This window comes from Lipotes vexillifer, unplaced genomic scaffold, assembly GCF_000442215.2.
Source record: "Lipotes vexillifer unplaced genomic scaffold, Lipotes_vexillifer_v1.1 scaffold329, whole genome shotgun sequence".
Lineage (NCBI taxonomy): Eukaryota > Metazoa > Chordata > Mammalia > Artiodactyla > Lipotidae > Lipotes > Lipotes vexillifer.
The window spans coordinates 2,172,726-2,184,462 of NW_006774067.1; the positions used below are offsets into that span (position 1 = coordinate 2,172,726).

At 37.4% G+C, this 11,737-nt stretch overlaps 1 protein-coding gene across 1 annotated transcript in view; it reads right to left on the reverse strand.

Moving 5' to 3' along the window:
• Positions 1–1,051: 1,051 nt before the first annotated feature.
• GLIPR1L2 (GLIPR1 like 2) overlaps positions 1,052–11,737 on the reverse strand; it is a 33,689-nt gene continuing 23,003 nt past the window's right edge. The window contains exons 4-8 of the mRNA XM_007448779.1: positions 5,618–5,703; positions 3,683–3,709; positions 3,346–3,600; positions 2,986–3,097; positions 1,052–1,148 (exon numbers count right to left, since the gene is read on the reverse strand). Coding sequence (XP_007448841.1) covers positions 1,052–1,148; positions 2,986–3,097; positions 3,346–3,600; positions 3,683–3,709; positions 5,618–5,703 — 577 coding nt within the window. The remainder of the gene's footprint in view (positions 1,149–2,985; positions 3,098–3,345; positions 3,601–3,682; positions 3,710–5,617; positions 5,704–11,737) is intronic.

The window sequence follows — 11,737 nt, forward strand, 5'->3', positions numbered from 1 at the left end:
TACAGAGAGTTATCCATATTGGATATGGAGTCTTTTTGTCATTTCCATTCTGCACAACTGCTACAATAACAATGTAAATGTATTGATGGATAAACAAGGCACAAACACTTGAGAACATCAAACAGTTTTTACTCATGTAAAGGACACAAAAGGATGTCAGGATATATGGCAGAGAGTAGCAACATTCTCCAGCACCAAAGAGTGCAAACTTCCTAGTACTACACCTCATCAGCAGATGTATGGTTGCAGAGGTTAAAATGTAAATGACTGAAGGACTAGAAGCATATCTGTCTTCTTCTGGCCTAGTCATATACTGGGGCGAACCTGCACATAATGTAGTATAGACACTTTCTGGAGATTACCTTACCAGGGCCAGGAGCATTTCTATATTCTCAGTTATACAACGCAGAATAGAATACACAGTACTTTAAGGAATTAAGCAAATGCTCATCTATCACCCCAGCCTATCTATGCTAGCATATCCTGGTTAAAGTACATTCCTGAACTCAGAGCCATGGAAAAATTTTCCCAGACACCTCTGGGATTCATACAAATAATCCCTTGATCTAGCTGAAGGAGTCCACCTGTGACTCATGTAATAAAGATAAAAACAAGTATTCTAAGCACATAGGGTGTGTGGTTCTAGGAGAGCTAGAGATGATACCAAAAACAAAGATTTGGGAAATAAAACTTAAGAAGAACCTGTTCCTTTGACCACATGATGATATGAAGAACATCTATAAATTGAGTTTTTGTTCATGCTGTTTCAGAATAATGAAAATTTTAATTAAAATAAATTTGTCGTACGAATGTCCTTCAGTTGAATCAGAGGAATTGAATTCAAAATAACATAAGAAAAGAGGTAAACTTACTGGATAGGATTAGGATATATTCTGAAAAAACAAAACAAAACAGTTCATGTGAAACGTTGGGATGAAACTAGGTATCAGAGACAACAAACAGTCTTTCACTGCTTTTCTCTGTGTTTGGACTTCATTCTTTCTTTCCATGTGGTATGCTACATAGCCTCAGAGCTTCACATTTTAAAATTTTAGCCACCAAGGAGGACCTGCCTCAAATGTCTGTCTGGATCCCCAAACCAAACACCATGACTGGGCCCAGCTGTAGTCAGTGGACCATCACCCAAACTAGGGAGACAGAATCACAAAAACAAAATGACACTATTGGCGTTTTGGACCAGATCATTCTTTGTTGTGAGGGCTGTCCTGTGTGCTTCGGATGTTTAGCAGCATTTCTGACCCCTACCCACTAGACAACAGCAGCACCTTCCTGGTTGTGGCAATCAAAAACGTTCCCAAACACTGCCATATGTCATTGGTGGAGAGGTGGCAAAATTGCCCCCAGTTAAGAACCACTGGCCTGTAGCAATCATATTCCATGAAATCACCAGAGAACATGGCCAAGAGTAGATGTAGAGGAGTAGGAGTCAGATTATAGATACAGAGCAAGGTTTGTCGCAGTGGGAATAGAACATGGTATGGTGAGGAATTTATGCTTATAAATGCATCAGAATGTTCAGAAAGTAATTTGTTCTCAGTCCTAGATTGAACCACCTTGCAAATGCAAAATCAGTTTTCTCAGTTTAAAAGTGGAAGCAATACCAACTCCACAGAGTGGCTTTGAGTATTAAATAATTATGTGAAAGCACTTCAGAAGCTATGAAATGACACACAAATATAATAATAATAAATAAAATCACTGTAGAGAACCAGCCCTTTTCTCTACCTCAGGCTTCTTCTCAGGAGGCTGGGTAGAAAAGAGGCTGACTTCATGGAAATTTTATATATCTATATCTATATCTATATCTATATCTATATCTATATCTATCTATCTCAGAGCTCTTGAAAAACAAAACAAAGCAAGTGAAAACAAACAAACAAAAAACCAGAAACTATCAAATACAAGAGGATAGTTCATTGCTTCTTTATATAATTCTCATGTTGTCCCATTTAAGAACAGGCTTTTGATATAATGCAGTTAATAAACATCAAGTTTATACCATTTGATGTATTTTGCTTATATTACGCATTTTTACTCAGTTCATTTATTAGTACTACAAGTGGTAAGCAGTTAATTTATATTACTAATTTGTGAACTTTTTACTGTAGATATTGAATAACTATAAGTAAATAACTATTTAAGAAATTTTATTTTATTTTATAACATAAATTTGGAAGCAGCCATATTGCTCAATCACAAATAATTAAACTTTTGACATTTATTAGCCCTTGGTGTCAACAAATTGTATAGCCTAGTAAAGAATTACAGCAAGGCTTTAATGAAATATTGAACATGAAGTAGAAATAATAAATTTGTCTCCTAACAGCATGTACAAATACCACTTAAGCCATTCCAAAATACATATACTACAAAGATAAATAATGGTATTACAAGCCTTGATAACACATGGAAAATATCACCACCATCATCACCACCAATAACAACTGTGATAGGAATGATAAAAACAACAAAATCAAAAGTTATCAAATGGTTGTCCTGAACTTGGAATGGTCCTAAGCACCTTACATGTATAATCTTATTTAATACTCAAGAATTTTTTAACCCATTTAAAAATACTTAAAACACAGAGATAGAAACATGTTTAGAAAGTGGAAATTTCATTCTTTATCAGAATAACATAGTGAAATCTTAAGATTAATTAGACTGGTCAAATCTTTTTTTAGTATTTCTGTCATCGCATCTTTATTTGTTCTTAGTGTCCAAGAACTTGCCTTATAGTACTTACTATAAAATACATGTTTTTTGTTTGTTTCTTTGTTTTTCAAATTTAAATTTGTTGAATAAATATGGGAAAGAGAAGGAAATAAAAGGTGTTGCAATTGTGGTTTGTGCATATTCTTTTTTGTTAAAGCTCAGTGGGGTTTTTTTTTTCAGTGTTTATTATTATTATTTTTTTGCCTTTTTTGTATTACATTTTTGTCCTATGATAGTGGTAAATCTCACCCCTTCACCTCCTCCCCCACCTTTTCCTCTTCCTCTTCCTCTTTTTTCCTGTCCTCCTCCTCCTCCTCCCCCTCCTCCCCCTCCCCCTCCTTCTTTTCTAAAACTGACCTATCTTTTCTATATTCTTTAGTTTGGCCATTAACCAAGGCTCAGCTTTCTTTTCCTCTTCTACTCTCTTGACAAGCTCATCTACTCCCAACTATTTCCCAAGCTCCAGGTCTACATTTCCAACTGCTGTCGAGCACTGCTACCATTTCCATCAAAAACAAACTCCAACATCAAACTCAAGATCTTCCCCTGCCCAGATTGTCTGTCTGTCTGTCTCTCGTTTCTTTTTATGTTTTCTTCAAGGCAATCCACCTTGCCCCCCCTCCTCCTCCTCCTCCTCCTCTTCCTCTTTCTCTACCTTTTCCTCCTCCTTTGCTGGCCCAGTTACCCCAGGGATAAAAACTATCTCTTCTTCCAATAATATATTTGGAAAATGAGACTGTATTATCAAAACAATTGCAGCACTTAGTGAAAAACACAGCATTCTGAGAAATAAAATAAGCATGCACAGTGGATCACACACAATTGGCCGGGGTACTTCCCATCTTGGATACCAAAATCGGTAATCTGTAAATAAAGAAGTAATTGAAAGCTGGATTTCACATAAAGTAGTGAAATCGTTCAAGAAATAAAGGACAACAATACATACATATGGCTTGGTCACGATCTGCGTTACCTAGAAAGAAGAAGAAAGTTCATAAAGTTACATAGAATTTCTTCTTTTTCTAGAATATAAGATATGTTTCTCAACAATAATAATATCATTCTCCTAGTTTTCAGGCACCATGCTCTCATCTTTGATGTCTCTCCTTCAACCAGTAGCCAATTGTAAAGTACAACATATTTTCTTTTAGTAAAAGTCCTCCTGGTCTACCAGAGAGAGCACGGAAGTACAGGAAGAAGAGGTGTGGATTCTAGTACTAATTCTGTCTCTAAATCCTGACAACTTATATAAGCCACTCCACTCCTGCCTTTCAAAGATTGTTCCATCTTTGACATTCTAGAATTCTACATCTCTCTTTTTTAAAAATTGAAGTATAGTTAATTTGCAATGTCCTGTTAGAACATCTCTTATTTTTATCTCTCTTCTCCCCACTTCCCCCCAAGATCATTCAAAATTAATTTTCTGAATCTACTCACTTTATTCATTGAATTCTTATTTTCAGAAGCTTTCAGTTGCTCTTCATTTCCTAGATGGCAAGGTTAACTACAGAGCCTGGTATTCCTTGTTTTTGCTATCTAGCCCAGTGCTATCATAATACTTTTCAGGAAATAAATTTCCTTTCCTCTGCTCACCTGGGCAGAGAAAGTCAAACAATCATTCCCAGATTCCACTAGAAAGGAGAGTGGGAGAATAAATGCAGTCTCACCCATAGAGAGCCCAGTGTCAACCAGGGCTTTGTCTTGCAATGATGGTACCCTTAGAGGAAAATTTAGAAATCATTCCTCAGGCACCTTGGAGATGAACTGAACTTCTGGTGGATATTTGACGTATTTTAAATGATACGCTATGTCAGGCTTCTCCTTCCCACCCCATGTGGATTCTATCCTCACTTTGCTTGGACTCTGACCCCACATAGTGAGCCACTCCCACATGGACATCCCTTTACCCTGATCTTATACCCCAAGCCTGACCTCATGCAGGTACACTCACCTCATGCCATGAGGGTTCTAACTTCCCATACAAGGCCATACCATGTGGACACTGTTCTCACCCTACTTAGGCTCTTTCCCCATGCCTACCACATCATGGATGAATCCCTTGTCTTCTTGCTTAGGTTCTAACATGTCACATCTGGATGCCCTCTGTGTGGATGACTACCTCTTTCTGACCTACCCAATGGCTTTAGGTCTGGATATTTTCAGGAAGAGAAAGAAAAGGCGAAGAGGAAGAGCAAGGTTTTTCATCTTGATTCAAATGAAGCAAGGGAAGAAATGTTACGGTGGAGTCTCTCCAGCAGTGGCATTATTATGAAATTGTTCACTAGTTTCTTTAACATAAAAGCCTAATATGCCTCTTACTTACTGTCTGACTTTATCCCCTACCACATTCCTCTAAGCATCATATATTCCAGATATAGTTATACTTTTGGATTATACGCTCTCATGTTTAGAAAAACTAAAAGAAAAATTTAATAAAACATATTTTCTACTTTTATCTTTTGAATGTTTAGGGGAAAAATGAAAATAAAAGGCTATTAAATATTTGCTACTTACTTCTTTCCTCTTTCTGAATGTTTTGGAATATCCTATCCTTTAGAGCAGTCACTCTCAAACAGGCCGCTATTTCAGGAATTAACTGAGAAGATTTTGCAGGGCATAACTGTTAGTTCTCTTTCCTTCTTTCAGATTCTAGTATGTACTTAGGGGCAGGAATAATAGTAAGAGAGGGCAGAAGAGGTTGTGTAGTTTAAAAAAATCTAAAGATGATACTGTTTGATACCACCTTTGATAATATAATAATACCATTCTGAACAAAGGAACAATATTAACATGACAATGAAAGACTAGTGTTCACTTCTTTTTCTTGTCATCCAATGCATTATGGATTTTTTTCATGTTTCAGTTATTTTCTTTATCTTACTGCATAGAAAATCTGTGCATCTGTCATAGCTGCTACATCGAGAACACATTAATCCTCGTTGATAAGGACTTCTTGACAGAGATCCTCTACAAAAAAGCAGAAAACATTTTGTTAGAAAAAGTCTCAAATTTTATATTATTTAAATAATATGGTTAACCAATTTTTAGCTAATTTATAAAGGCGATTTAATTTAAAAAATGGACTTAAGGGAGTGCTTAAATTGGAGATGTAATCTTCCCCCTCTTTTTTCCCCCCAGAAATACTCTCTTCTGAAACTAATTCCCATTAATTTTAAAGTATTGTAATTTAAATATGAGGGAGTTTTAAAGCTTCTTTCATTTTATTTTGTATCAAAAATTTCCTTTAAAAATGGATGTTATAGAATGTTTTATAACTAATTGCTCCCTGATTGGCACATACGTATAAAAAGCTATATATAAACGATATATTAGTTTTCTGAAACATCTGCAAAATCCTGAAATGCCTATTGGCACAAATACCCAGCTGCATGGATTATTTTGAGGTCTACATGAAAAATACATAAGTATATAAACATGCAAATAAATGTAAATGGGATTTTACAAAGTTGGTTTAATCCATCATACAGAGCACAGGGGAGAAGTAAAAAATTATTACATCAATTGCCCAGAGGTAAGTTAGGAAAAGAGGCCCCAAAATACATATGAATTGGGAAGCATATTTTAAAATATCTGAATAAGAAAGATAGAGAAGATAGATAGGGAAAATATATTTTTGAGTGAGAAGAGGGTCATTAATTGTGGTTATTTAAACATGATTGCTTATTTACTCAGTGTATAGTTGTAAGCTATAAAAACAAACATTAGGCATTTAGGTCCCTGGTTAGGCCACTCTGGGCCATCTAGAAGAATGGCCAGACCTTAGAAATACATATTCAAAAATGTGAATATCAAATTTCTGAGTCATATCTTATCAGAAGTTTTTGATGATACCCAATAAGGTATCTGATACCCTCAAATGGCAAGCTTTCAAGTACATCAAGGATATACAGATATCTATTGTTATTTGCAGATCATATATCGTTCTCTAATTTCACTGTTCCACAATCAAACCATTTCAAGAAGGAAATGAATTTTGTCTGAATCCCAGGCAGAATACTAGCCGTCAAGAAATCCAAGAATTGATCCAGTCACCTTTACCTAATACCGTAGTTTACTTTTACTGCCTTAATTCTTTATCACTGAAACAGATGCCTCCAACACAAAAGCAGAGCTTATACTGTTCTAAAACCCCTGGGGTGGGGGACCTCTGTTCTTGTACCTATGCAAAAAGCTACTCACTATACAGACTGCCTTTAAAACCTGGAGCAAGCAACCTAAATGTCCATCAACAGATGATTGTATAAAGAAGATGTGGCACATATATACAATGGAATATTACTCAGCCATAGAAAGGAACGAAATTGAGTTATTTGTAGTGAGGTGGATGGACCTAGAATCTGTCATACAGAATGAAGTAAGTCAGAAAGAGAAAAACAAATACCATATGTTAATGCATATATATGGAATTTTAAAATGCGGTACTGATGAACCTAGTGGCAGGGCAGGAATAAAGGCGCAGATGTAGAGAACAGACCTGAGGGCGCAGGGGTGAAGGGGAAGCTGGGATGAAGTGAGAGAGTAGCATTGACGTATATACACTACCAAATGTAAAATGGATGGCTACTGGGAAGCTGCTGCATAGCATGGGGAGATCGGCTTGGTACTTTGTGACAACCTAGAGGGATGGGATAGGGAGTGTGGGAGCAAGGCTCAAGAGGGAGGGGATATGTGGATATATGTATACATATAGCTGATTCACTTTGTTGTACAGCAGAAACTAACACAACATTGTAAAGCATTTATACTCCAATAAAGATGTGAAAAAAAAAAAACCCCAAATCCTGGAGCATAGGCCAATCATCCCATGACCATAATGTCTGATAACCATGGCCTGGAATAACTCTGGAAAGGCAAATAAATATATAAATAAATACATGAATTAATTAATCAAAATAAATAAGTTCACATTGTGCTAGAATACAACGGGCCCTCCTTTTCAAAGATATGAATATTATAAAACTGTTTATATTAGGTAGCCAGAAATGGCAAGCTAATACTCTCTCGTGTTAATCTTCCTGTTGTTCTGAGTTTCTAAAAAGTTTAACCTAAAGCAACTTGAGTCTGAATCTACAGTACAAGTCCACAACTGCAATTGGAAATTATTGGGCTGGATTAGGAGGAAACAACAGATAAGTATCTACAACTAGCAAAGTCCATTGAAATTTCATAGCTGCCCTGGTGGTGCCTGAAGAAATAGATGATATTCTCTGTCTTTAGGCATTTGCCTTTTCCAAGAAGCAGCCCAAGGGTTCGCTGAGACCAAGTCCTGACTCTAAACATTGTCCTTGGGAACTTTTCTTAGACTTGCATCTAGCCATATCTTCAGTATATTGCCACCTATAGGATATGTGTCCAGGCCCTAGATAAGGACATGTCACCTGGGTAGCCCAATGGGTAAACTATTCCCATGCCCAACCCAAAGTCCATTAGAAAACCATTATTCAAATTTTATAATAGATCTACATTGTTCCAGAATGAGAACACAATTCTGGTGGTGATGAAAACTTTTATTGCCTGCCACTTTGTTCATGAAGGAGATAATCCAGCTCCATGGATTGACAATCTAGGAATTACAATTTGTAGATAGATCCTTCTCTTCAAAGTTCTCCATGTGCAGACTCATATAGTCTGTATGTTGTCCATGGAACAATGGCCAGAGTACATCAAATAGATATTGATTTTTCCATATTATACAACCAGAATAACTAGGCCACCTACAGTAACTCTTTTCACTTTTACTACATCCATATGGCACTGAGAAATATCACAGTGCTGGCTTCTGGTTCATATCCAAACATCTATAGATTTCCCAAGTAGACTTAAAGAATCTATCCCAATAAGCTAGAGAAAAATACAATGCAATAAGCAGCAAAGATTATCTTTTAGAAATTCTATCTGGCTCTTCTTCTGATTCATCTAATATATTTGTCTTTGCCCAAAATTCCATGACTACTTCTTGGACCTATTCAAGGTCAAGGAAGGTATGGATCTTGCTGTTTTCTGCCTCAAATTATCCCTGTATATGCAAAGCTACCTCACTTTATATCACTTTCTGTGAAAATCAGTTGGTCACATCTCCTCCCTTCACTTCCACATCTTGCACCTAGAGGACCAGGGAACACAGTTAAACACCTATAAAGCTCCTTGAGGCTGATATTATGTAGTTGTACCATGCTCTAATCCTCCCCAAGATACCATCTACCTTCTGATCATGCCTCCTTATTCACTTTGGTATCTGGCTCACCATTTTGCTTTTTAGTCAAAATTGTGCCATTGTCTACAAATTTGGGACCTAGAGGATTACAATATGCTAATGGATAATTCATCCAATAACTTGGTCTCTATGTTATTGGATGTCTTCACCATCATAAAACTTCTTAATGCTCCATAACTGTCACTTTTGTAGCCACATTCTGCATCTTATTATCTCCTAAATCTGCTCTACTTCTGAACTCACAAATCACACATTCCACTCATTGACTGCAACCTCCTGTCCTTCCAGATTGCTAACTCATTCACTCCCGTCACACTTGTCCATTAATTTCACTGTTTCCACAGTGTACTTTCTCTCCTATTTTTCTCCCTATCCATCGTGTTGTCTTTTCTCAATCTAGCTTAGGTCCATCACTTTGCATGTTCTCTACCTAAAATCCTGAAACTCGCTTGCACTATTTTCCTTTACATCCACCTGACAAAACCGCTGTGTTGGAAAAAGTGAAGGAATCTTACTGTCTGCATGTCCCATGCCTGCTTCAGGGCTGCTGGGTGCTGCTGGAGGAAAATCATTAAACTAGGTAGAGAATATCTCTATCATTCTCTATTCAGCTTCCACTCTCATGTTGCATAATAACTATTTCATATCTTCCCAGTCCTCAAACTTCCAGCTTCACTGTCTCTCCCTTTATTCTCAGGACATGATCTATTCTACTTCACAGAGAATCATAACAGCTATTAGACTGGAACTCGAGAAATTTTCTGTCACTAAATATGACAAATATACCTACCCTTTCCTTTCTAATACAACAGAAGAACTGCTCCTCATTCTTTCTAAGGCTAATCTCTCTCTTTTTTATTTAAGTTCAAAAGTCATATAATTAATTGCTTGCACTTTCTTTGTTGTTGTTGGTCCTACATTTTTTTAAACATCTTTATAGGAGTATAATGGCTTTACAATGTTGTATTACTTTCTGCTGTATAACAAAGTGAATCAGCTATACGTATACATATATCCCCATATCTCCTCCCTCTTATGTCTCCCTCCCACCCTCCCTATCCCACCACTCTAGATGGTCACAAAGCACCGAGCTGATCTCCCTGTGCTATGCGGCTGCTTCCCACTAGATATCTATTTTACATTTGGTAGTGTATATATGTCCATGCCACTCTCTCACTTCGTCTCAGCTTACCCTTCCCCCTCCCCACATCCTCAAGTCCATTCTCTCCATCTGCATCTTTATTCCTGTCCTGCCTCTAGGTTCTTGAGAACCACTTTTTCTTTTTTCTTTTTGGATTCCATATATATATGTGTTAGCATGTTTTTTCTCTTTTTTTTTTCTCTTTCTGACTTACTCCACTCTGTATGACAGACTCTAGGTCCATCCACCTCACTACAAATAACTCAATTTCATTTCTTTTTATGGCTGAGTAATATTCCATTGTATATATGTGCCACATCTTCTTTATCCATCCATCTGTCAATGGGCACTTAGGTTGCTTCCATGTCCTGGCTATTGCATATTCATAGAGCTGCAGTGAATATCGTGGTACATGAGTCTTTTTGAGTTATGGTTTTCTCATGGTATATGCCCAGTAGCGGGATTGCTGGGTCGTATGGTAGTTCTATTTTTAGTTTTTTTTTTTTTTTTTTTTTTGCGGTCCGGGGGCCTCTCACTGATGTGGCCTCTCCTGTTGCGGAGCACAGGCTCTGGACGCGCAGGCTCAGTGGCCATGGCTCACGGGCCTAGGTGCTCCGCGGCATGTGGGATCCTCCCGTACCAGGGCACGAACCCGTGTCCCCTGCATCGGCAGGCAGACTCTCAACCACTGCGCCACCAGGGAAGCCCTATTTTTAGTTTTTTAAGGAACCTCCATACTGGTCTCCATAGTGGCTGTATCAATTTACATTCCCACCAACAGTGCAAGAGGGTTCCCTTTTCTCCACAACCTCTCCAGCATTTATTGTTTGTAGATTTTTTTGATGATGGCCATTCTGACTGGTGTGAGGTGATACCTCACTGTAGTTTTGATTTGCATTTCGCTAATGATTAGTGATGTTGAGCATCCTTTCATGTATTTGTTGGCAATCTGTACATCTTCTTTGGAGAAATGTCTATTTAGGTCTTCTGCCCATTTTTGGATTGGGTTGTTTGTTTTTTTGATATTGAGCTGCATGAACTGTTTGTATATTTTGGAGATTAATCCTTTGTCAGTTGCTTTGTTTGCAAATATTTTCTCCCAATCTGAGGGTTGTCGTTTCGTCTCGTTTATGGTTTCCTTTGCTGTTCAAAAGATTTTAAATTTCATTAGGTCCCATTTGATTATTTTTGCTTTTGTTTCCATTTCTCTAGAAGGTGGGTCAGAAAGGATCTTGCTGTGATTTATGTCATAGAGTGTTCTGCCTATGTTTTCCTCTAAGAGTTTGATAGTGTCTGGCCTTACATTTAGGTCTTTAATCCATTTTGAGTTTATTTTTGTGTATGGTGTTAGGGAATGTCCTAATTTCATTCATTTACATGTAGCTGTTCAGTTTTCCCAGCACCACATACAGAAGAGGCTGTCTTTTCTCCATTGTATATTTTTGCCTCCTTTATCAAAGAAAGGTGACCATATGTGCATGGGTTTATCTCTGGGCTCTCTATCCTGTTCCATTGGGGGACCTTCAAGATGGCAGAGGAGTAAGACGTAGAGCTCCCCTTCCTCCCCACAAATACATCAGAAATACATCTACACGTGGAACAACTCCTACAGAACACCTGCTGAA